At 45.9% G+C, this 23,056-nt stretch overlaps 1 protein-coding gene across 1 annotated transcript in view; it reads left to right on the top strand.

The window, feature by feature from the left end:
* The window catches only part of LOC120946040 (methylcrotonoyl-CoA carboxylase beta chain, mitochondrial-like), a 30,093-nt gene extending 9,789 nt beyond the window's left edge, over positions 1-20,304 (top strand). The window contains exons 5-12 of the mRNA XM_040360731.1: positions 2,173-2,351; positions 5,050-5,242; positions 7,653-7,744; positions 8,703-8,859; positions 10,385-10,507; positions 14,041-14,186; positions 18,236-18,317; positions 20,147-20,304. Of these exons, the coding sequence (XP_040216665.1) occupies positions 2,173-2,351; positions 5,050-5,242; positions 7,653-7,744; positions 8,703-8,859; positions 10,385-10,507; positions 14,041-14,186; positions 18,236-18,317; positions 20,147-20,230 (1,056 nt within the window). The 3' untranslated portion in view covers positions 20,231-20,304. The remainder of the gene's footprint in view (positions 1-2,172; positions 2,352-5,049; positions 5,243-7,652; positions 7,745-8,702; positions 8,860-10,384; positions 10,508-14,040; positions 14,187-18,235; positions 18,318-20,146) is intronic.
* The last annotated feature ends 2,752 nt before the right edge of the window (positions 20,305-23,056 follow it).

The following is a 23,056-nucleotide window of genomic DNA, read 5'->3' as shown; positions in this document are numbered from 1 at the left end:
GAAAAACAACGTTTTTTTCATGCCGAAAAATGATCGTGTGTACGCGGCATTAGTCCTTCCCTAATTCTGTGTTTCTCAACCTTTTTCCAGTCAAACGCACCCTTTAAAATATTCTCGAGACACCCCCTTCTAAAATTATAAACTAGTAAACTAATAGTTCTACATAATCTATAATTAAGTTATTCTGCACTTACCAAAGTGATCATTATTTTTAAAATAACATAAACACTTGTGAAAAATTTGTGATGGAATATAAAATTTTTAAAATATAAGAAAATATATAATGTGAAAAATATGTGTAGGTGCCACTACTCAATTCACTCACACACATATATATATATTAAGAATTGCGCAATCCTAGATCACATAAATTTGAAAAATTTAAACATTATGAAACAAATGCTTAGCAGGAACACAAGGTCTCTATCTTCTCCCCTGTCAGAACGGCGATCTGCTTTGTTTACATAGGCAGATCAGCGTTCTGTCTCTTTGGGAAACGATCGCAGATGGCCGGGGGACATCGGGTCCGCTGGCCCCGCTGATTGGCATCCCCTGTGTCTAATCGGCACACGATTGCGCCTCCGGTGGTGTGCGCACACCACCAGTGTGTATTGCAGGAAATGACATACAGGTACATCGTTTCGCGCAATAGAGCCGACCTGGCGCAGTACAAGTGCAGTAGGTGGTCAGCAAGTGGTTAATGCATTTACTATATTAAAGCGGAGCTCCACCCTAAAGTGGAACTCACGCTGATCGGCACCCGCCCCCCCTCCGGTGTCACATTTGACACCTTTCAGGGGGGAGGGGGGTGGGGGGTGCAGATACCTGTCTAAAGACAGGTATCTGCACCCACTTCCGGCCCTACGATACGGGCAAAAGACGGGTTTTTCTGACTTCCCGTCTGTCGCCCGTTGTATGCTGGGAACACTCGGCTCCCAGCACACAGCGTGTGAGCCAATCAGCGGGCGCATCGCGACTCGCGCATTCGCCGCAGGGAACCGGGTAGTGAAGCCGGAGCGCTTCACTTCCTGGTTCCCTCACTGAGGATGGAGGGGGGAGCAGCAGAGAGACGAGCGATCGCTCATCCTCTGCTGCAGACGGCGCTGGACTCCAGGACAGGTAAGTGTCCTAATATTAAAAGTCAGCAGCTGCAGTATTAGTAGCTGCTGGCTTTTAATATTTTTTTATACTGGCACATCCCCTTTAAGGTATCAAACCTTCTGTGTGCAGCTCCCTTTTTATACTTGCCTGAGCCTTATCTCCGTCCAACGATTTGCACAAGAGCAGCGTCTCTCTTCCTCCTCATTGGTTCAGACACAGCAGTGGGAGCCATTGGCTGTCATACACAGCCGGTAAGGAGAGAGAAGGGGGTGGGGCTGAGCCACGCTGTGTGTGTCATTGGACACACACACAGTGTCTTGGGAGTGAGTACGCATTAGTGCCACCATAGCAAGTGGCTGGGGGGTGCCAAGAAGAGGAGGATCAGAGTTGCTTTGTGCAAAAACCATTAAAAAGCATAACATGTCTATTATAAAAAAATAAACTCTTTACAATCACTTTCAAGTGTGTGTTTTATATCTTTTATATAATAAACCTATCTTTTTCAGCTGATTAAATATATATATATATATATATATATATATATATATATATATATATATATATATATATATATATATATATATATATATATATATATATATATATATATATATATATATATATATATATATATATATAAATTTCTTTTTTTTTAATAAAAACTAAATTGACCTTGTTTATGCAGTTTACTATGACATTGCTAAACTGTAGTTTAGGTGAGATTGGCACCGATGTACTGAAAATCTGAGGGAATGGGGTCAAAAGCTATAAATGAAAGGGAAAATAAAGGCAATACACTTACCTCCACTTTAATGATCTGGGTCCCTCACTGGTGCCAGCATCCTCTCCCCGAGTGCCAGCCTCTATTGGCCGACTCTGGATAATGTAATGTCTAAGCATGTGCAGGAGACATTCATCCTGGTCTACTGTAGGTGTATTTCATTGCAGTAGAGACCGTGGGTTTCATTCATTAAAAGGAAAATAGACTGTGTATTTTGCACATGCAGTTGCATTAATTTTCTGACAATTCCTAATTTTCATTTAAAAATATTTGTGTTTTTTTTGGGCCAGGTGGCGGTAGTGTGCGGCTCGTGTACAGCTGGCGGGGCGTACATCCCAACCATGGCAGAAGAGACCATCATGGTGGACAGGATTGGAACTATATTTTTAGCAGGACCCCCACTCGTTAAGGCTGCCACAGGGGAGGAGGTATCGGCTGAAGACCTTGGCGGAGCCAAACTTCACTCCAGGTAACACAACCCAGCGTGCCTAGGAAGAGATGGCTGACTTTGAATTACAAATTGTTACCTCTTGAGAGGCTTGGGTGTCCCTACCCACCTTTTGTGTATTTTAGCTCCTCGTTTTGAATACTCCATAACATAGAATAAAGTAAAACCCAGCAGGGATGGTGGTAGAGAGAGCAGCCGTGCAGACCTGAGAACTCAGTGGCCCAGATTCTCAAAGAAGCGCCTATCTTTAGGCGGGCGTAGCGTATGTCAGATACACTACGCCACCGTAACTTAGAGCGGCAGGTCCCGTATTCAGAAAGGACTTGCGCTCTAAGTTACGGCGGCGTAGTGTAAATGGGCTGGCGTAAGCCCGCCTAATTCAAACTAGGCTGGTAGGGGGCGTGTTGTATGTAAATGATTGGTGACCCCACGTAAATGACGCGCTTTACGAACGGCGCATGCGCAGTATCACGTTGAGTTTTCAAAGTAAATTACGCCCGCTCAATGCTTAGTCGACGTGAACGTAACCTACGCCCAGCCCCATTCACGGATGACTTACGCAAACAACGTAAAATACGACGCTGTTCGTACATTTCCGACGTCCATACCTAACATGACTTACCCCTGCTTTATAAGGGGTAACTTTACGCCGGTCCGACGCCTTACGTAAAAGACGTATCTTGATACGCAGGGCGCACGTACGTTCGTGAATCGGCGTATCTAGCTCATTTGCATATTCGACGTGGAAATATACGGAAGCGCCCCTAGCGGCCAGCGTAAATATGCACCCCAAGATAGGACGGTGTAAGAGACTTGCGCCGCTCGTATCTAAGCAACAGTGAGGCGTATCTGATTCTATGAATCGGGCGCAGAGATGCAACGCCTCACACTCAGAGTTACGACGGCGTATCTGGGGATATGCCGTCGTAACTCCTTTGTGAATCCGGGCCAGTGTGTGTACATGTGTGTGTGTGTGTGTGTGTGTGTGACTTTGGTGTGCACACCCTAATGCAATAGGCTGTGCACACCTGTGCACAATATTATGATGAAGCAGTGTTTATGCACTGCTGCTTTATCATGTGATTGCTGTCAAACTACAGTGATCACCAAATGGATATCCATGTGGTGGGTTCTGAGCACCTTCACTGTGGCCATAGCTGCTAGTTACAGATTTGTATACAGCGGGGACGTTCAGTCAGGGGAGGCCGATGAGGCAGAGCCTCACCTGCCATAAAAAAAAAAAAAAAATACAGTATCAAAAAAAAAGATCGAGGGTCGTAGCTCGGTGACCTGGGGTCACAGAGGCCCCAAGTTTTGGGGGTAGGTAGCTGAAGTCATACCCCACCACTAGTCAACACTAGTTTAAGTACAATCTAGCAGACTCTGTTTGCAGCAGACTGAGAGGATGGGCTCACAGTGCCTTTCACTTCTTTTCTGAAGCACTGAGCTTAAAGCGGAGGTTCACCCTAAAAAGTATATACCATTACATCCAGCATACTTCCAACATGTACAGTATGCTGTGTTTTTTTTTTTTTTTTATCACTGTACATACCGTTTTTATTATTCTTTTCCACCCGGCTTCCGGGTTCTCACTCCCACGGGGAGTAGGTGTTCCTATGAAGAGGCGTAGTGTCATCTGGGACGTTCGAGAAAAAAATCTCCTGCAAGCAGCATCTTTTGAGCGGAGAGAGGAGCGGTATGTATACCGCTCCTTCCCATTTAAAGCGGAGGTTCACCCGCACATGACACTATTTCCCCCTAGATGGATGCTCGTTTTCTCTAGGGGAATCGGCTAGTTGTTTTAAAATATGAGCTGTACTTACCGTTTACGAGATGCATCTTCTCCGCCGCTTCCGGGTATGGGCTGCGGGACTGGGCGTTCCTATTTTGATTGACAGTCTTCCGAGAGGCTTCCGACGGTCGCATCCATCGCGTCACGATTTTCCGAAAGAAGCCGAACGTCGGTGCGCAGGCGCAGTATTGAGCCGCACCGACGTTCGGCTTCTTTCGGCTACTAGTGACGCGATGGATGCGACCGTCGGAAGCCTCTCGGAAGACTTGTCAATCAAGAAGGAACGCCCGCTCCCGAAGACCCATACCCGGAAGCGGCGGAGGAGATGCATCTCGAAAACGGGTAAGTACTGCTCATATTTTAAAACAACTAGCCGATTCCCCTAGACAAAACGAGCAGGAATCTAAGGGGAAAACATAAAAAAAAACATAATTGGGTGAACTCCCGCTTTAAAACAATGGGAAACCGCGGTAATACTGCAGAGGCGCATTGTGGCCGGTATTAACCCTTTATTGGCCGCTAGAGGGGGTTAATACTGCACCGCTAGCGGGCGAATCCCGCGGCAATTCCGACGGTATAGCGCCGCTATTTTTAGCGGTGCTATACCGCCACCGCGCCTCCCGCCCCAGTGTGAAAGGGGCCTTACAGAGGAGGTCTAGTGCTAGAATTATTACTCTCGCTCTAACGTTCGCGGCGTATGTAACCTGTGTGTATCTGGCTCTGATAATAGCCACTGACCTCAGCAGCCACTGACCCTGGTATACAGTCTATGTGAACATGCGCCCACACACAGTGAATGCACCTGGCTGGTAGGACATGTTGGAACTTGTAGTTCCCAATGGTTGAGTGTAGGGGGCCTATGTCCTGTGTACACCTATAATGACATCCACTATTCTATTTTAAGCGTTGTCTCCATTCTCTGCCTAGAGTCAGCGGTTGTGTCGATCATTTTGCAGCTACAGAACAGGAAGCGTACAGCTGCGCCCGACTCATCATTTCTACCCTAAACTTTGATCCGCCACCCGACGGCTGTGCCAACTTCGAAGATCCCCTTTATGACACACGTGAATTAGCGGGGCTCGCACCGAGGGACTACAGCTGCACCCTGGACATAAAACTGGTGAGTGTATCAGATAATGATATAACATTTAGGAATTTATCAAAAATGTTACAATCTAGGGCGGGCACAACTTACTAAACTTTACTGAAACTGGAGCACTCAGAATCTGGTGCAGATGTACATGGTAGTCAATTAGCTTCTAACTTCAGCTTGTTCAATTAAGCTTTGACAGCAAAACCTGGAAGCTGATTGGTTTCTATGCACAGCTCCACCCTATTTTGCACTCTTGAGTTTTATAGCCAGATTCAGAGACAGTTACGCCGGCGTATCAGTAGATACGCCGTCTTAACTCTGAATCTACGCCGTCGGAAATTTCAGCGTATTCTGGGAACCAGATACGCTTAAATTAGGCTAAGATACGAGCGGCGTAAGTCGCCTACGCCGTCGTATCTTAGGGTGCAATATTTATGCTGGCCGCTAGGTGGCGCTTCCGTTGGGTTCGGCGTAGAATATGCAAATGACTAGATACGCTGATTCAGAAACGTACGTGCGCCCGGCGCATTTTTTTACGTTGTTTACGTAAGGCTTTTTCCGGCGTAAAGTTAGTCGAACAAATAGCTGGCCTAGCCAATGTTAAGTAGGTCCGTCGTTCCCGCGTCGAAATTTGAAAATTTTACGTCGTTTGCGTAAGTCGTTCGTGAATGGGGCTGGACGTAATTTACGTTCACGTCGAAACCAATACGTCCTTGCGGCGTACTTTGGAGCAATGCACACTGGAATATGTCCATGGACGGCGTCAATCACGTCGGGTCACCAGTCATTAACATAAAACACGCCCCCCTGTTCCACATTTGAATTAGGCGCGCTTAGGCCGGCCCATTTACGCTACCCCGCCGTAACTTAGGAGGCAAGTGCTTTGTGAATACAGCACTTGCCTCTCTGACTTACAGCGGCGTAGCGTAAATACGATACGCTACGCCGACTCACTAATACGCCGCCGTACCTGAATCTAGCTATTAGTAAATCTATTGCTCTGTGGGTCCCCTTATGGCCTATACACACGATATGAATATCGTACGACTTTTTTCGCTTAATAGTCACAAGAAGAAATTGAATAGGGTAATAGAAGTCAGGAAAATTCTCATACGACAGAAAAATAAATCGGAAGTGTTGTCATGTGTTGTAATGTATTTGTATTGTATATTCGGACGACAACTGTACTGACTAAATGAAAATCGTACGATCTGGTATCGTACAAGGAACATTTTTGCGCTGGTCCGATCGAATAATATCGAATGAACTGTCATGATCGGCTCTCGAAAGTAGTGTACACACGATCCGAAAATCGCACGATTCTTCCTCGGACGACCGTTTTCGTCCGATATTCGGATCGTGTGTACGGGCCATTAGGGGAGATTTCTCCCAATGTCTGTCCCTGCAACACCAATTGGCCCAATGACAGGATATCCTTTCAGGTACATCATAGAATGTAATAGGAAACCTAACAGAGGCTTTAACCCTTCCCTGCTATTTTCAGAAACAAAATTGACTTAAAGGGGAACTTCACTAAAAAACAGAATTTTTAGCTGCTAATTTAATTTTTTGAAACCTGACTGAAGCTCCACCTCACATTAAAGCAATCATGGCTACTTGCACAACAACATACATTAGCATAGCCTGTGTAGGGCACAATGCTGGTTTTAGATATTTCCATTGTGCCCATGGAGATTGTAAAGTTCCTCCGATCACTATCACTTTCAGGCTGTTCGGTATTGGCACACAAATGTGGGGCATGGAGTATGGCTATGCTTATGCTAACTTGAGAAAATGGGTGCAGCAGAGAGTTAGGCCCCATACACACGATAGAATCCATCCGCTGAAAAATCCCAGCAAATGGGTTTCAGCGGATAGATCCTATGGTGTGTACACGCCAGCGGATCTGTTTCCGCGGATATATCTCCCCTGGGATGGATTCCAGCAGATCGAATATTCGCTGACATGCTAAACAAAATCTATCTGCTGGAATCCATCCCAACGGATGGATCCGCTGGTCTGTACAGACTCACCGGATCCATCCGTCCGAAGGGATCCCCCGCATGCGTCGTAATGATTCGACGCATGCGTGGAATTCCTTATATGACAGCGTCGCGCACGTCGCCGCGTCATAATCGCGGCGACGGCGCGACACGTCATCGCCAGAGGATTTCGGCGCGGATTTCAATGCGATGGTGAGTACACACCATCGCAGAGAAATCGGCTGAAATCCTCGAGAGGATTTATCCGCGGAAACGGTCCGCTGGACCGTATTCGCGGATAAATCCTCTTGTGTGTATGGGGCCTTGGAGGCTACCACCAGAGCACCAATGTTTATGCATTGTGTGTGTGTGTGTGTGTGTGTGTGTGTGTGATATATCTATCTATCTCTATATATAATATGTATAGTGGTTTCACTGAATAAAACTCTTTGCAGATTCTGAGTCGCCTTGTAGACGGCAGTAAATTCCTAGAATTCAAAGCCGATTATGGAACAACACTGGTGACCGGATTTGCTGCCATTCAAGGGTATGTATGCACATTTTTTATTTTAAGATCATCTTGAACATGTGGGTGTTTTTTTTTTTTTATTAGAAATTTTGTATTTTCTTTATTTTTTATTAAAAAAAAAAAATCATCTTTTTTTTTTTATTGTGCAATCGTTTGCAGATAATTTCAGTAGCTGTAGTTCAGAAACATTACAGCACTTCATTATGTTTGAAAGGACTTGCGGTGGCTCAACGCGATTGGCACCGCGATTGGCGCTGCGGTGGCTCAACGCGATTGGCACTGCGCTGACAAGCCATTCACCTCTGCAGCTAGGGGTTCGGATCCCGGTCTCGGCTACATGTGAATTGAGTTTGGTGGTCTCAGCCCGGCTCCCGGTGGGTGTGCTATGCGAGGTAAGCCTGCGCTTAGTACGCCCACCCCCCTCCCACAAAAAAAAACACCACACTTACACGCACTCGAAATTGGGTTAACATGCACGCACTTTGACCACACGGTCTCTAAAAAGAGAGGCGAAGGACTAACGGGGCTGGTTGAGCGGGCTAGATCCTCTCACTCCCTTATAGGGAGTCCCTCTGCCCCGTTGGGCTTCAAAGCGGAGCAGGTAGGGCGGGCTGTGTGGGAGGACCCCCTTACACACCCGCCATTGCCACCCGGGGCATGGAGAAAGGTGGCAGATTGCCTCTGGGGGAGGCCTGCCTACTCCCAACTCCTGCAGTCCGGCTCCTCTCTCGAGTACACGCACAAAATACATTTAAAAAAAAAAAAAAAAAAAGAAAGGACTTGCCAGGACTTTATTGTTTTCCTTACTGCACTATACCCCCTGCGCGGGTGACTATTTGCACAATTTGTTTTCTATTGCTACAATAAAAAATGATTGTACCAGAAAGGACAGTTTTTCTTGAGCTTGGTGTTTCACCCAGTGTGTCATGGTATCAGGTTTGATTATTTTTTTTTCTTTATTTTTATTTTTTTACAGATATTTGGTTGGAATTGTAGCTAGCAATGGTGCACTTACCCATGATGCCGCACTCAAAGGAAGCCATTTTGTACAGATCTGTAACCAGCGTAACATCCCTCTACTTTTTCTTCAAAATACAACTTCTCAGGAACCCCTTCCACCGAGTCTGTCAAAGGTATGCTGCAGTGCAGGGGCATCAGATTTAATGTCCCCCCCCCCCTCCGTCTCACAGCACTCAGTACTTTCAGGCATAAAGGGACATATGACTCCCTTCCTTTCCTCTCCCATCCACCATGTGATGGCACTGGTACAATCACTAAGCACCAGGGCTGTCACATGGAGGCTATCCTCAGTCCTGTGTGAGCTTTCCTTGCTCTTGGTGACTGAAGGTAGCAAACGCAAACACAGAGAGAGAGAGAAACCAAACTCTATGCAGATTTGATAGGAAGATGTCGCAAACCCACTGTGCAGGCATCCTGGATGGCCGCTCAGCATCTTGGCTGAGCGGCCACGATGTCAGCAGCCGAGGCTAAGCAATTGCTTGGTAATCGGCTGCTTCCGCCGCCATCCTCGGTGAGGGAATCAGGAAGTGAAGCCTTGCGGCTTCACTGCCTGATTCCCTACTGCGCATGCGCGGGGATCGTGGCGCGCAATCACTGGTCCCTGCTCTCTCCTGGGAACAGTGTTTCCCAGAAGACAGCGGGGGGGGATGACGTGCCAGGCTGGATTCCCCATGGGCATCCGAACCCGGAAGTGGTGCAAATACCTGTCTGAAAGGTGTCAAATGTGACACCGGAGGGGGGGAGGGATCCAAAAAGCGGAGGTTCACTTTTTTTGTGAACCTCCGCTTTAAACTGAGGTTTCACTGTAATGGTTATTCTAGAACAGGGTTTCTCAACCAGGGTTCCATGGAATGTTAGGGTTCCTTCAGAGGTTGGTAGGGGTTCCTTGAGCAATTTCTGCCTCTCGGTTCCCTCTGGCACCATTGATTTTTTTACATATCTGTAATTCTTCCCAATGACCACAAGTGTAAGGCCCCATACACACGATAGAATCCATCCGCTGAAAAATCCCAGCAAATGGGTTTCAGCGGATAGATCCCCTGGTGTGTACACTCCAGCGGATCTGTTTCCGCAGATAAATCTCCCCTGGGATGGATTCCAGCAGATCGGATATTTGCTGACATGCTAAACAAATCCATCTGCTGGAATCCATCCCAACGGATGGATCCGCTGGTCTGTATAGACTCACCGGATCCATCCGTCCGAAGGGATCCCCCGCATGCGTCGTAATGATTCGACGCATGCGTGGAATTCCTTATATGACAGCGTCGCGCACGTCGCCGCGTCATAATCGCGGCGACGGTGCGACACGTCATCGCCAGAGGATTTCGGCGCGGATTTCAATGCGATGGTGTGTACACTCCATCGCATAGAAATCCGCGGAAATCCTCGAGAGGATTTATCCGTGGAAACGGTCCGCTGGACCGTATTCGCGGATAAATCCTCCCGTGTGTATGGGGCCTTAGGAGCAATCTTCCCACTGACCATCACATGAACGTATCCTGAGTTGTAGATATGTAATTTTTTAGCAGGGGGTTTCCTGATACCAGAAAGTTATTTTAAGGGTTCCTCTGTTTTGAAAAGGTTGAGAAAGGCTGATCTAGTTCAATAATTTAACTGTGTTGTTTTGTTGTCCAGGCAGAAGTTTTGACGAACAGGCTGAAGGCTCAAGCCTCTATGATGGCTTCTGTAGCTTGTGCCTCTGTGCCAAAGATTACACTGGTGGTTGGTGGATGCCACGGAGGAGAGAGCTTTGCCATGGTATGTAGCCTCATGATTTCCTAAATGCACTAAATGGTTAGAAATGATCCCCTCCTCTAGGGGGCAGCGCACTAAAGAAAATTAAATGGCCACATCTTCCATACAGAAGATGGTGTATAAAAACCATTGCATAAAAATCCTCAAGAGTTTGGGCTTTTTCACATTTGACTCAATTTCTAACGCTTAACAAATGCTCTTATAGCGTTTGTCTGAGGTTAGTATGGGCATCAGACTGGCGTCAATGAACTTTGCCAGAGCGTTACCATAAACTTGAATAGGAGACATTGAAGGACTTGAAACGCCTCCTGACTTGAAATGAGGCTTCAATTTTGAAGCAAAGCGCTGTCATGTTGTATCATTTGCCTAGGCATTTGGGGCCAGATTCACAGCGGACTTACGATGGCGTATCTCCACGTACGCCGTCGTAAGTCCAAATGTGAGCGGTCGTATCTGTGCGTCTGATTTTTAGAATCAGTTACGCATAGATTTGGCCAAGATAGGAGCGGCGTACGTCTCCTACGGCGTCGTATCTTGGGTGCAATATTTACGCTGTCCACAAGGGGCGCTTCCGTAGATTTACGCGTTGAATATGTAAATTAGGTAGATACGCCGATTCACAAACGTATTTGCGCCCGCTACGCCATTTACGTAAGGCTTACGTCCGGCGTAAAGTTACCCCTGCTATATGAGGCGTAGGTAATGCAAAGTATGGACATCGGCAAGCGTATCTTTTTACGTAGTTTACGTAAGTCGTACGCGAATGGGGCTGTGTGTAGGTTACGTTCACGTCACAGGCAATGGGCCTGGCGTATCTTATGGAGTAAATTCAACGTGATACTGAGCATGCGCGCGCATGCGCCGTTCGTTAGGCGCGTCATTTACGCGGGGTCACGATTGATTTACATACAACACGCCCACCTCTTCCACATTTGAATTACGCCAGCCCATTTACGCTATGCCGCTGCAACTTACGGAGCAAGTGCTTTGTGAATACTGCACTTGCCCATCCAAGTTGCGGAGGCGTAGCGTAAATAGGATACGCTACGCCCGCACAAAGTTACGCGCTCGTACGTGAATCTGGCCCTTGGTTTTTAATGCCTGCTTTTAATGCCAGTGTGAACTTAGTCTTATAGTCATCCAAAATTCACACAGATATGGACGCAATGTACAAACTCCATGCAGATGGTGTCCTTGGTATAACCAGCATGTTGGGTTTCTAGCATTTTATTATTGCCAGTGGCTATAGCCGCTAACGATAATCCATTGTGTTTTCCCAACAGGGACGGCTTTCCGTGCCTCCCACCAACTGGGAGAACACAATCGCTCTACAGAAGGGATTGCCCCATCAACATTGACTGTATGGATGGGGGAAATTGAGCGATTCTCTTTCCTGCAAACCATGGTTGCAGGAAAGAAAATCACATAATCTATGGCTGGCTTAAGTTTTAAATAACATTTTATAAAAACGGTGCAGAGCCCCCCCTTCCCCAAAGCACCCATCCCCCTATGTTAAGGGCATGCAGCCTGGTATGGTTCCGGAGGGGGGGCACTTGCTTTTCCTCCTCCCTTTCCTGACCTGCCGGGCGGCATGCTTGGATAAGGTTCCGGTATAGATTTTGGGGGGGACCCCACTCTTTTACATTTTGACCTAGGGTCCCCTCCGAATCCATATTAGACCCGTTTTTTACGCTAATTTTTTTTGTCTGTCATTTTTTTTTTCAATTCAGGGGAACCCCGCTGACAGCTGATGACTTGTCAGTTGTTAGGGACGTGACAGCCCCCTCCTTAGCAACCAGCTTTATACAGTGTGTCTTAGGCCCCGTACACACGACCAAACATGTATGCTGAAACTGGTCCCCGGATCAGTTTCAGCATACATGTTCGGTCGCGTGTAGGCGCGAGCGGGCCGAATTCCAGCAAACATTTGCCCGCCGGGCCTTTTCCCAGCAGACAAATATTCCTGGACGTGTTTTAAAACCGTCCGCTGGAATCCTGCCCGCTCGGACATGTACGGTCGTCAGTACAGACCTACCGTACATGTCCGAGCGCCCGCCGTCCCTCGCATGCGTCGAATGACTTCGACTCATGCGTGGAAGCCTTTAAATGGCAGGCCCGCCCACGTCTCCGCGTCATCGCCACGTCATCGTCGCGGCGACGACGCGGACACCCCCTGCATATTGTTTACGCGCGGACTTCTGTACGATGGTTAGTACAGCCATTGTACAGAAGCCCTCTGGCAGGCATGTACGATGAAAACGGTCCGACGGACCGGTTTCATCGTACATGTTTGCCCGTGTGTACACGGCCTTACAGTGCGTTTAAAGAAAATAAAAGTAAAATGCTAAATGCATGAAAACTGCATGCAAAGACTCATAAAAGACGCTGGTTTAAAAACGCAAAATGTACTGGAAAACGTGTCTAAAAAACACATCAAACACAGCCGCATAGATGTGAACCTAGACTCAATCTGCCCATCGGGGACAGCAATAGCAGTAGATAGACAGCAATAGACAACTGAACGAATGTCTGTTCCCTAATCTATCCACGCCTAAAAAATGTTTTTTTAGATTTGACTAGAGATACACAAAAAATAATAAACCTTACTCTGTTAGTTTGACCAATCCCGTGTTGCCTGAAATCATTATTCTATAGGGTGGAATTCCCCTTTTTATATTTAGTGGGAATAGCATTCCCAGTATTGTTGTTCGTTTTTTATTATTCTTAATTTTATTCCGTACGTTTTTTTGGCTCTGCGTAACTTCTGCATACTTTTAGCTATTAAGACCATTCAACTTTTAAAATGTTCAGCTCTTTCAGCTAATGATGGGACTTCAACTTTTTTTCTACTATTTATACTTTTTAAAATATTATTATGCTTTTTAACACTTTTTTTTAACATTGAAGTCAATGAGAGCATGGGGCAGTTTTTGATGGGGCAATAGGATGGGGGAAATTTTGATGGGGCAATAGGATGGGGCAGTTTTTGATGGGGGCAATTTGATGGGGTTTTTGGTAGGGCAAAAGGATGGGGCAATAGGATGGGAGCAATTTTGATGGGGCAAAAGGATGGGGGCAGTTTTTAATGGGGAAATTTGTTGGGGCAGTTTTGATGGCGCAATAGGATAGGGCAGTTTTGATGGGGCAATAGGATGGGGGCAGTTTTTAATGGGGAAATAGGATGGGGCAGCTTTTGATGGGGCACTTTTTGATGGGGCAATTTGATGGCAGTTTGTTTGGTGGTAATATGATGGGAGAAATTTGATGGGGGCAGTTTTGATGATGGTAATATGATGGGGGAAATATGATGGAGGCATTTTGATGGGGGAAGTTTTGATGGTAGAAATTTTATAGGGAAGCTCCTGCAAAAGGTAATTACTTTTAAAAAGATGCTAATTGGTGGGAATGCTGATTCTCACTTCAACTTTGTCTTACGGATTTAAGCTATTCATCCAGTTAGCTTTAGCAATTCAGCATTCCCACGCATTTTCTGCAGGAAATGCATTTTCTAGTTTATTTTTGTTCTTTATCTGCAGTGCGGGAGATCATTTGAGCCAAACTTTTTCTTCCTTTGGCCGAATGCAAGAATCGGTCTTGTAGATCCAAACTGTGCTCCACCTAGCAGACCGGAGGAGGGGGATAGGTCAGAAGATGAAGAAGAATTCACTGCTTTGCTGACCAGGTATGGAACATCTGACAAAGCGATCCAAGAGTTACAACGTATAGATGGCAGGCACTGAATCTGCCGTTCAGTCTTACAGTGCGGAATGGAGATTTATACCATAAGAGTGTGGCGTCTCTTGTAAACCTTAGGGCAGGGTGTCCAAACTTTCGACTCTCCTGGGCCACATTGGAAGTAGAGGAATTGTCTGGCCCACGCATAAATAGAACCCTAGGGCTCATTCACACTTTGCAATTTTGAATCGTAGGCAGAATTGCGCCGTTTCTGCCTGTGATTCAAAATCGCACTGCAATCGTGGCAAAACGCACCACGAATATGTGGGTGCCATTCATTTTTAATAGCACTTGAAATGCGGTGTAATTTCTCTTTCGTTCATGGACGGACACAGAACTCTCTTGACAAAGTGGGTATTCAAGCTTCAACTAGGAGAGGACTAGGCAGAAACAGGTTAATGTTTAAACACATCAAATAAATTGTACAGCACCGCCCTCTCCCTGCACCATGCCCTCTCCCTGCACCATGCCCTCTCCCTCCACCAAAGTCTCGATCATCGAGGGGTGTCAGCACTCGCAGATATGTAAAAGAACCAAGGGAGACTTGCATAGTGTAAAATCCTTTGGATGTTTTAATGAATAAAAAGAAATGCGCACTTACATCATGTCAGTAGCATTCGATCATAAAACGAATAAGCCGGCCGGCATATCAGAAGCGTGTACCCGTCTCTTCCGGGTCTTAACGTGCAAAGCGGTGATGTCAGAACGCCGCCTCACTGCACACTGTGGGCTGGATTCAGATACATTGGCGTATCTGTCCGCCCGGCGTAACGTATCTCCGATACGTTACGCCGCTCTAACTTTGGGCGCAAGGGGCCAGATTCACAAAGAGATACGACGGTGTATCTCCTGATACACCGTCGTATCGCTGACTTAAACTGGTCATATCTATGCGACTGATTCATCGAATCAGTTACGCATAGATATGGCTAAGATTCGACAGTGTTACACTGTGTTACACCGTCGGATCTTATTTTCAATTTGAAAATGGCGCCGGGGGCGTTCCTGCTGATTTACGTTGAATAATATGTAAATCAGCGAGATACGCGAATTCACGAACGTACGTCGTTTGCGTAAGTCGTTCTCGAATACGGATGGACGCCGTTTACGTAAGCGTCGAAACCACTAACGTCCTAGCGACGTCAGTGGGAGCAATGCACGCCAGGAAATTCCGCGGACGGCGCATGCTCATTTAAATCGGCGCAGGAACGCGCCTGATTTAAATAGTACACTCCCCCTAGCCGCGGAATTTGAATTCCTCTGGGGGATTTACGATCCGCCGCCGCAAGTTTGGAGGTAAGTGGTTTGTGAATTACCCACTTGCCTCGCAAACTTGCGGGAGCGGATCTTAAATCAGGTAGATCGAGCGGATCTAAAGATCCGCTGATCTACGTGAATCTGGCCCATGTTCTTTGTTCAGAAAGAACTTGCGCCCTTAGTTACGGCGGCGTAACGTATCTGTTGCGGCGTAAGGCCGCGTAATTCAAATGTGGAAGGGGGGGGCGTGTTTTATGTTAATGTATGATGACCTGACGTGATTGGCGTTTTTTACGAACGGCGCATGCGCCGTCCGTGTACATATCCCAGTGTGCATTGCTCTAAATGACGTCGCAAGGACGTCATTGGTTTCGCAGTGAACGTAAATTACGTCCAGCCGTATTCGCGAACGACGTAAAATTTCAAAACTCGGCGCGGGAATGACGGCCATACTTAACATTAGCTACGCCTCATATAGCAGGGGTAACTATACGCCGGAAAAAGCCGAACACAAACGACGTAAAAAAAAAAGCGCCGGGCGGTCGTTCGTTTCTGAATCAGCGTAAATCCTCATTTGCATATTCCTCGCGTAAAAATACGGAAGCGCCACCTAGCGACCAGCCTGGAATTGCAGCCTAAGATACGACGGTGTAAAACACTTACACCTGGCGGATCTTAGGGATATTTATGCGTAACTGATTCTCTGAATCAGTCGCATAGATACGACCGTCGGAACTCAGAGAGGCTCAGCTCACATGTGGGCATTACATAGGGCAGTGTTTCTCAACTTCAGTCCTCAAGGCGCCCCAACAGGTCATGTTTTCAGGCTTCCCATTATTTTGCACAGGTGATTTGATCAGTTTCACTGCCTTAGTAATTACCACAGCCATCTCATCTGAGTAAAATTCTGAAAACATGACCTGTTGGGACGCCTTGAGGACTGGAGTAGAGAAACACTGTCCTCTGAATGCAAATAAAGCCAGTCTAGGAATACCCACTCCTTCAAACTGACCTCCACCCATCAAGGCATTTAGATTTTTTCATAACTATGAAGGGTCCCCCTGACCATTGGGGTCCTTTCCTCTGGTCATGGGGGCCCTTCCCTCTAAGCCAAGGGCCCTTCTTACTGCTTTTGGGGTCCTTTACTCCCATTGGGAGACCCTTATAAGCCCCAGTTCACACTGCTGCGACACATAAAGACAAATGACAAGTCAAAACACATTGGCCCGGATTCACATAGCACTTACGCCGACGTATCTCGAGATACGCCGCGTAAGTGTAAATGTGCGCCGTCGTACCCATAGAACTAGATACGCCTGAAATTAGGCTTCATCCGACCGACGTAAGTTTCCTACGCCGTTGTATCGTGGGCACATATTTACGCTGGCCGCAAGGGGCGCTTTCATTGATTTACGATTTGAATATGCAAATGAGGGAGATACGCCGATTCACGAACGTACTTGCGCCCAACTCATTCATATACGCGGTTTACGTACGTCTGGCGTAAAGTTAAGCCTCATAAAGCAGGTGTAAGTCATGTTAAGGTATGGACCAGGGAACAGCCGTCGTATTTTACGTCGTTTACGTAGTAGTACGTGAATAGGGCTGGGCGTAGGTTACGTTCACGTCGTAGGCAGTGATTAGACGTATCTTAGGGAGTATTTCCGCCTGGTTGCAAATGTGTGATTTTTGCTTCCCTGGTAGTTCTGCCACCCAACATGCTGTGATGTTTTCAGGAAACTATGTACAGCACCCTGCCGGTCCCTTCCACCAGCCATGACATGCCTGCTTTGCAAGAAGCGGTGACCCAGTAAGGGTCTAACATAAGATATATTGTGAAAAACTGATTCATTTTAATTAGAAGGTTAAAGTGGTTCTAAACCCATTTTAGCAACTTTATGCTACAAATAAGCCTATAATAAAGCTTACCTGCAGCTACCCTGGATATCTCCTAAACCTACATGGTTTAGGAGATATCCCCCTGTATCTGCCAAAGTGATCGGCACATGCGCACTAAAGCGACGGCACGTTGTGCCATCGCTTCATATAGATGTGCAACGCGTTACCCGCGGCTCCCGCGCGCGGAAGTGACGTCATCGCGGCTCTGGCGAATCACGGGGCCGGAGCCGTGATATCTGGAAGTAAGCTCCGGGAGAGATGTCCGCGGCTGGAGGGGGGGGGGGGGGGGGGTCGAGGATGGCTGCTGGGGCTTCAATAGGGTTGCCACCTCATCCCTTTAAACCCGAACACATAGTAATTACACAGGTTCTGGGGCTAATTTAATGTCGATAAGGCACCAAGTGAGTTTAATTAGCAGCACCTTAATCAGCCAGAGAACCTGTGTAATTAATATGTGTTCGGTTTTAAAGGGATGAGGTGGCAACCCTGGGCTTCGCTCTCAGGTAAGTAATACATAATGAGCTAGTATGCTATGCATACTAGCTCATTATGCCTTTGTCTTGCAGGTTTTTTTTTTTTTTTTAAGGGTTTACAACTACTTTAATAAGGGAGGAGAGGAGGAACCAGGCCATGCACAATATAAACAGTTTAAATATCCACTTTAATTGAGTCATTGACTGGTAAAGACAAGATTTTAGGGTAATTATCTAGCAATTTATTAACCCCGAATTTACAGAAAATGTGTGCAGGTGGTTCTTGTATTTTTCTCCATAGAAGATTTACACTTCAGTTTTATAATGTTAATGGTCATGCAAAACTTGGCTTTTCTTTGTTTTTTAGACTAAAGGAAGAAAGTTCAGCATTTTACTCTTCGGCCAGACTATGGGATGATGGAGTTATCCTTCCTGAAGACACCCGACAAGTAAGTCTATATTCCAGGCGAGGAAGAAAAAACAACAGTTTTTTGTATTTTGGCTCCAGCAGTCAAAAAAAATAAATAAGCAGCTGTGTTTTTTTTTTCTTATGCCGCGTACACACGACCGTTTTTCGGGTTGTAAAAAATGAAATTTTAAATGGTCTAGAAAAAACGAAGTTTTTTTTCAACCCGATCGTTAAAACGGCCTTGCCTACACACGATCGTGAAAAAAAAATGCTCTAGCAAAGCGCGGTGACGTACAACACGTACGACGGCACTATAAAGGGGAAGTTCCTTTCGGATGGCGCCACCCTTTGGGCTGCTTTTGCTGATTTTGTGTTAGTAAAAGACGATTCGCGCTTTTCTGTCTGTTACAGCGTGATGAATGTGCTTACTCCATGACGAGCAGTAGTTTTACCAGAACGAGCGCTCCCGTATCATAACTTTTTACGACGTTAAAAAATGTAAAAATTTTTTTTACATTTTTTACATCGTGAAAAATGCTCTGGAGCCCACACAAGATCGTTTTCAATGACATTAAAAAAAACTAAATTTTTTACAACCCGAAAAACGGTCGTGTGTACGCGGCATTAGAATATATCCATTAGGCTTTCCTTCCTGTGGCTGCTTAGTTATTCCAGTGTTTAGGGACGGGTACAGGTCCATTGACTGCCATTGAGTTTAAAGTGAACCTGTCACATGACCAAAATGCAAAAGGTTTAACTAAATTCCTGTGATGGTGGGGGAGCCTCCAGATCCCAGGCCTGTATTATATGTAGGTCTTTGAATGCTACTAGACCAGGAGATAAATCCCACACAATCTAGAATATTGGTCTCAGCTGATAAATTAACAATTCAATGTGAGAGACTTTACTCTGAGGTTTCCATGTTGGATTGTTCAATAATGGGGGCTGAGCTCAGCTACAGGGTGGACAGGAAGGATGGGCTGAAGTCAATGCATTTACTGTGCATAACAAAATGTGGAAAAAGTGAAGCGCTGTGAATATTTTCCAGATGCACTGCCATGCCTCCCAACTTTTTGAGATGGCAATGAGGGACACCTATCAGCAAAAGTATGCAGGCATAGGACACACCTCCTTGCCACGCCCCCTTAAAGGAGGATTGTACAAAAAAACAAGATTGGTTAAACCCACAAGTGCTTTTTTTACCACTACTATTTCTTTATATTGGCTTTTGGAACTTAGAAATGCAACAATTTAGAAATCAGATGAAAGGTTTAGCACTGGGAAACACTTTTCGATAGCTAAAAAATTAATATTATATACATCAGACCAAAATGAGGGACAAATGAGTTGAAATGTGGGACAGAGGGACATTGTTCCAAATCAGGGACAGTCCCTCGAAATCAGGGACAGTTGGGAGGTATGCACTGCATCTAACTGAGAATTAATATAACAGAACATTCCCTCAGAGTTCATTACCTGGGTGTCTGGTTTAACTGATTTTTATTTATTTAATTTTTTCCAATGCAGGTCAAGTCACAACTCTTCCTACCCCAAGTGGTGGCGACATTAAGTGCATTAGTGGTCAATCTCCAGGCATTAGCGTGATTAGGGGTTATCTTTAAATATTGCCATACACCAGTGATGGCGAACCTTGGCACCCCAGATGTTTTCGAACTACATTTCCCATGATGATCATGGGAAATGTAGTTTCAAAACATCTGAGGTGCCAAGGTTCGCCATCACTGCCCTACACCATACTAAGCTACCAACAGAAGCCAGAGAGGAACCGCAGCCGAGGCTCCACATAGGAGTACACTGGAGTACACTGGAATTATATTTGTTTATGAAATTTGTTACTCTTTTTACCAGGTTCTCAGCAAGTGCTTTCGAATTATTAATCAAAGGAAGTATGAAGGGGCCGCCCTCCGTTCGTCTCCAGTGCTGAGAATGTGATACACTTCTCTTGTAATTCAGGGATCTTTATAAATTGTGTACATATTCTATAAAAAAAGTGTTTTCTAAACTAACAGGGAAACTTTTTAAATTGTATTAATTTTATAGATACCATAAAAAAATATACAGCTGCAATATAAAAAAAAAAAGCCTCTTGTTTATGTTTACATACAGATTAAAAGGGGGTTCCACCCGCAATTTATTTTTATTTTTTTAAAGTCAGCAGCTACAAACACTGTAGCTGCTGACTTTTAATAAGGACAATAACCTGTCCTACTCACCCGCTATGTCAGCCCCCCCCTGAGGCCGATCCCTCGATCCTGGCAGCTCCCGGCGCCGCCATACTCGGTAAGGGAAACAGGCAGTGGAGCCGTGCGGCTTCACTGCCCGTTTCCTACTGCGCATGTGCGAGCCGTGCGGCTCTTTGTGAATGGGCGGCTGCACTCTGGGATACACACTGGCCCAGATCCACAAAGAACTTACGCCGGCGTATCTATTGATACGCCGCGTAAGTTCTAAGATGCCCCGTCGTATCTTTGTTTTGTATCCACAAAACAAGATACGACTGAATGTGGGCTCGATCCGACTGACGTACGTCTTAGTACGCCGTCGGATCTAAGGTGCATATTTACGCTGGCCACTAGGTGGCGCTTCCGTTGATTTCTGTGTAGAGTATGCAAATTAGCTAGATACGCCAATCCTCAAACGTATGTCTGCCCGGCGCATTTTTTACGTTGTTTCCGTAAGGCTTTTTTCGGTGTAACGTTACCCCTGGGTCTATGAAGCGTACGCAATATTAAGTATGGTCGTCAGGCCAGCGTTGAATTTTCAGTTGTTTGCGTAAAACGTTCGCGAATAGGGCTTTGCGTAAATTACGTTCACGTCGAAAGCATTGACTATTTGCGACGTGATTTCGAGCATGCGCACTGGGATACCCCCACGGACGGCGCATGCGCCGTTAAAAAAAAAAACGTCATTTACGTGGGGTAAAGTAGAATTAACATAAAACACGCCCACATCTTATCCATTTGAATTGCGCGCCCTTACGCCGACACAGTTACACTACGCCGCCGTAACTTACGGCGCAAATTCTTTCAGGATACGGAAACTACGCTGTAAGTTACGGCGGCGTAGTGTATCTTAGATAGGCTACGCCTGCCTAAAGATAGGCAGATCTTTGTGGTTCTGGCCCACAGTTCTCAGAAGACACCGCGCCCCATTCCCCAGAAGACAACGCGGGGAGGACGGAGGAAAGGACCCACTGCGGACAATGATGAGGCAGATTACGGACTTCTGCATAGCAACTGCTATTTCTGGTAAGAAAAAAAAATATTTTTTTTTTTTTAGGATTTTTGGTAAAAAAAAAAATCAGGGTGGAACTCCACTTTAAGAAGAATTTCTGTTCTGAGAAAAACATTTAGGGCTAGATTCAGGTAGATTCGTGCATTGTTACGGCGGCATAGTGTATCGTATTTACGCTACGCCGCCGTAAGTAAGTGAGGCAAGTGCTGTATTCACAAAGCACTTGCCTCCTAAGTTACGGCGGCGTAGTGTAAATGGGGCCGGAGTAAGCGCGCCTAATTCAAATGAGGATAAGGGGGGCGTGTTTTATGTAAATGGGTGGTGACCCGACGTGATTGACGTTTTTTACGAACGGCGCATGCACCGTCCGTGTACATATTCCAGTGTGCATTGCTCCAAAGTACGCCGCAAGGACGTATTGGTTTCGACGTGAACGTAAATTACGTCCAGCCCTATTCGCGAGCGACTTACGCAAACGACGTAAAAAATTCAAAATTCGACGCGGGAACGACGTCCATACTTAACATTGCGTACGCCTCATAGAAGCAGGAGCAACGTTACGCCGGAAAAAGCCTTACGCAAACTACGTAAAAAATTCCGCCGGGCGCACGTACGTTTGTGAATAGGCGGATCTAGGTCATTTGCATATTCTACGCCGAATTCTTACTGTATTTATCGGTGTATAACACGCACAGGCGTATAACACGCACCCTAACTTTAAGAGGGAAGTTTCAGGAAAAAAAACTTTCCACCGCCCCCTGCGTATAACACGCAGGCACAGTTTACCCTCTATTTTCAGGGTAAAAAAGTGAGTGTTATACGCCAATAAATACAGTATGTCAGTGCAGGTCGCTGCCACCTGTGGTGTGTCTGAGACCAGAGCTGTCATCTCTCACTCTCCCTGTTCTGCCCCTGCTGGTGAAAAGGGGTTTTGCCGTTTGGCCTTTCGGATTAAAGAATATTCAAACCCAACATTTCATATTCCTGATATAGAAATAAAAAAAAGATGCATCTCTGCGCTGTGGTGACAGCTGACACCGATAAATAATATACCGAACTTATAACTAATCTTAAGAAAAAGTGTGTAGTGCCAAAAGTAAACGAACAGCGATGAGATGATAATACTTAGGGGTCATTTACGAAAGGCAAATCCACTTTGCACTACAAGTGCAAAGTGCACTTGAAATTGCATTGAAAGTGCAGTTTCTGTACATCTGAGGGGTAGATCTGAAATGAGGGGAAGCTCTGCTGATTTTATTATCCAATCATGTGCAAGATAAAATGCTGTTTTTTTTATTTTCCTTGCACGTCCCCCTCGGATCTACAGAGACTGCACTTCCAAGTGCAATTTCAAGTGGATTTGCCTCGTAAATAACCCTAACAGTGTTATAAATAGAAAGCACATTGAAATAAAGTCCAAAACAGTGTTAACCCCTTAACCCCCGGGCCATATTGCTGGTCAAAGACCAGAGCACTTTTTGCGATTCGGCACTGCGTCGCTTTAACTGACAATTGCGCGGTCGT

Source organism: Rana temporaria, chromosome 7, assembly GCF_905171775.1.
Source record: "Rana temporaria chromosome 7, aRanTem1.1, whole genome shotgun sequence".
Taxonomy (NCBI): Eukaryota; Metazoa; Chordata; class Amphibia; order Anura; family Ranidae; genus Rana; species Rana temporaria.
Note: the sequence above shows the minus strand (reverse complement) of the source record. Positions and strands in the feature narration are given on the sequence as shown.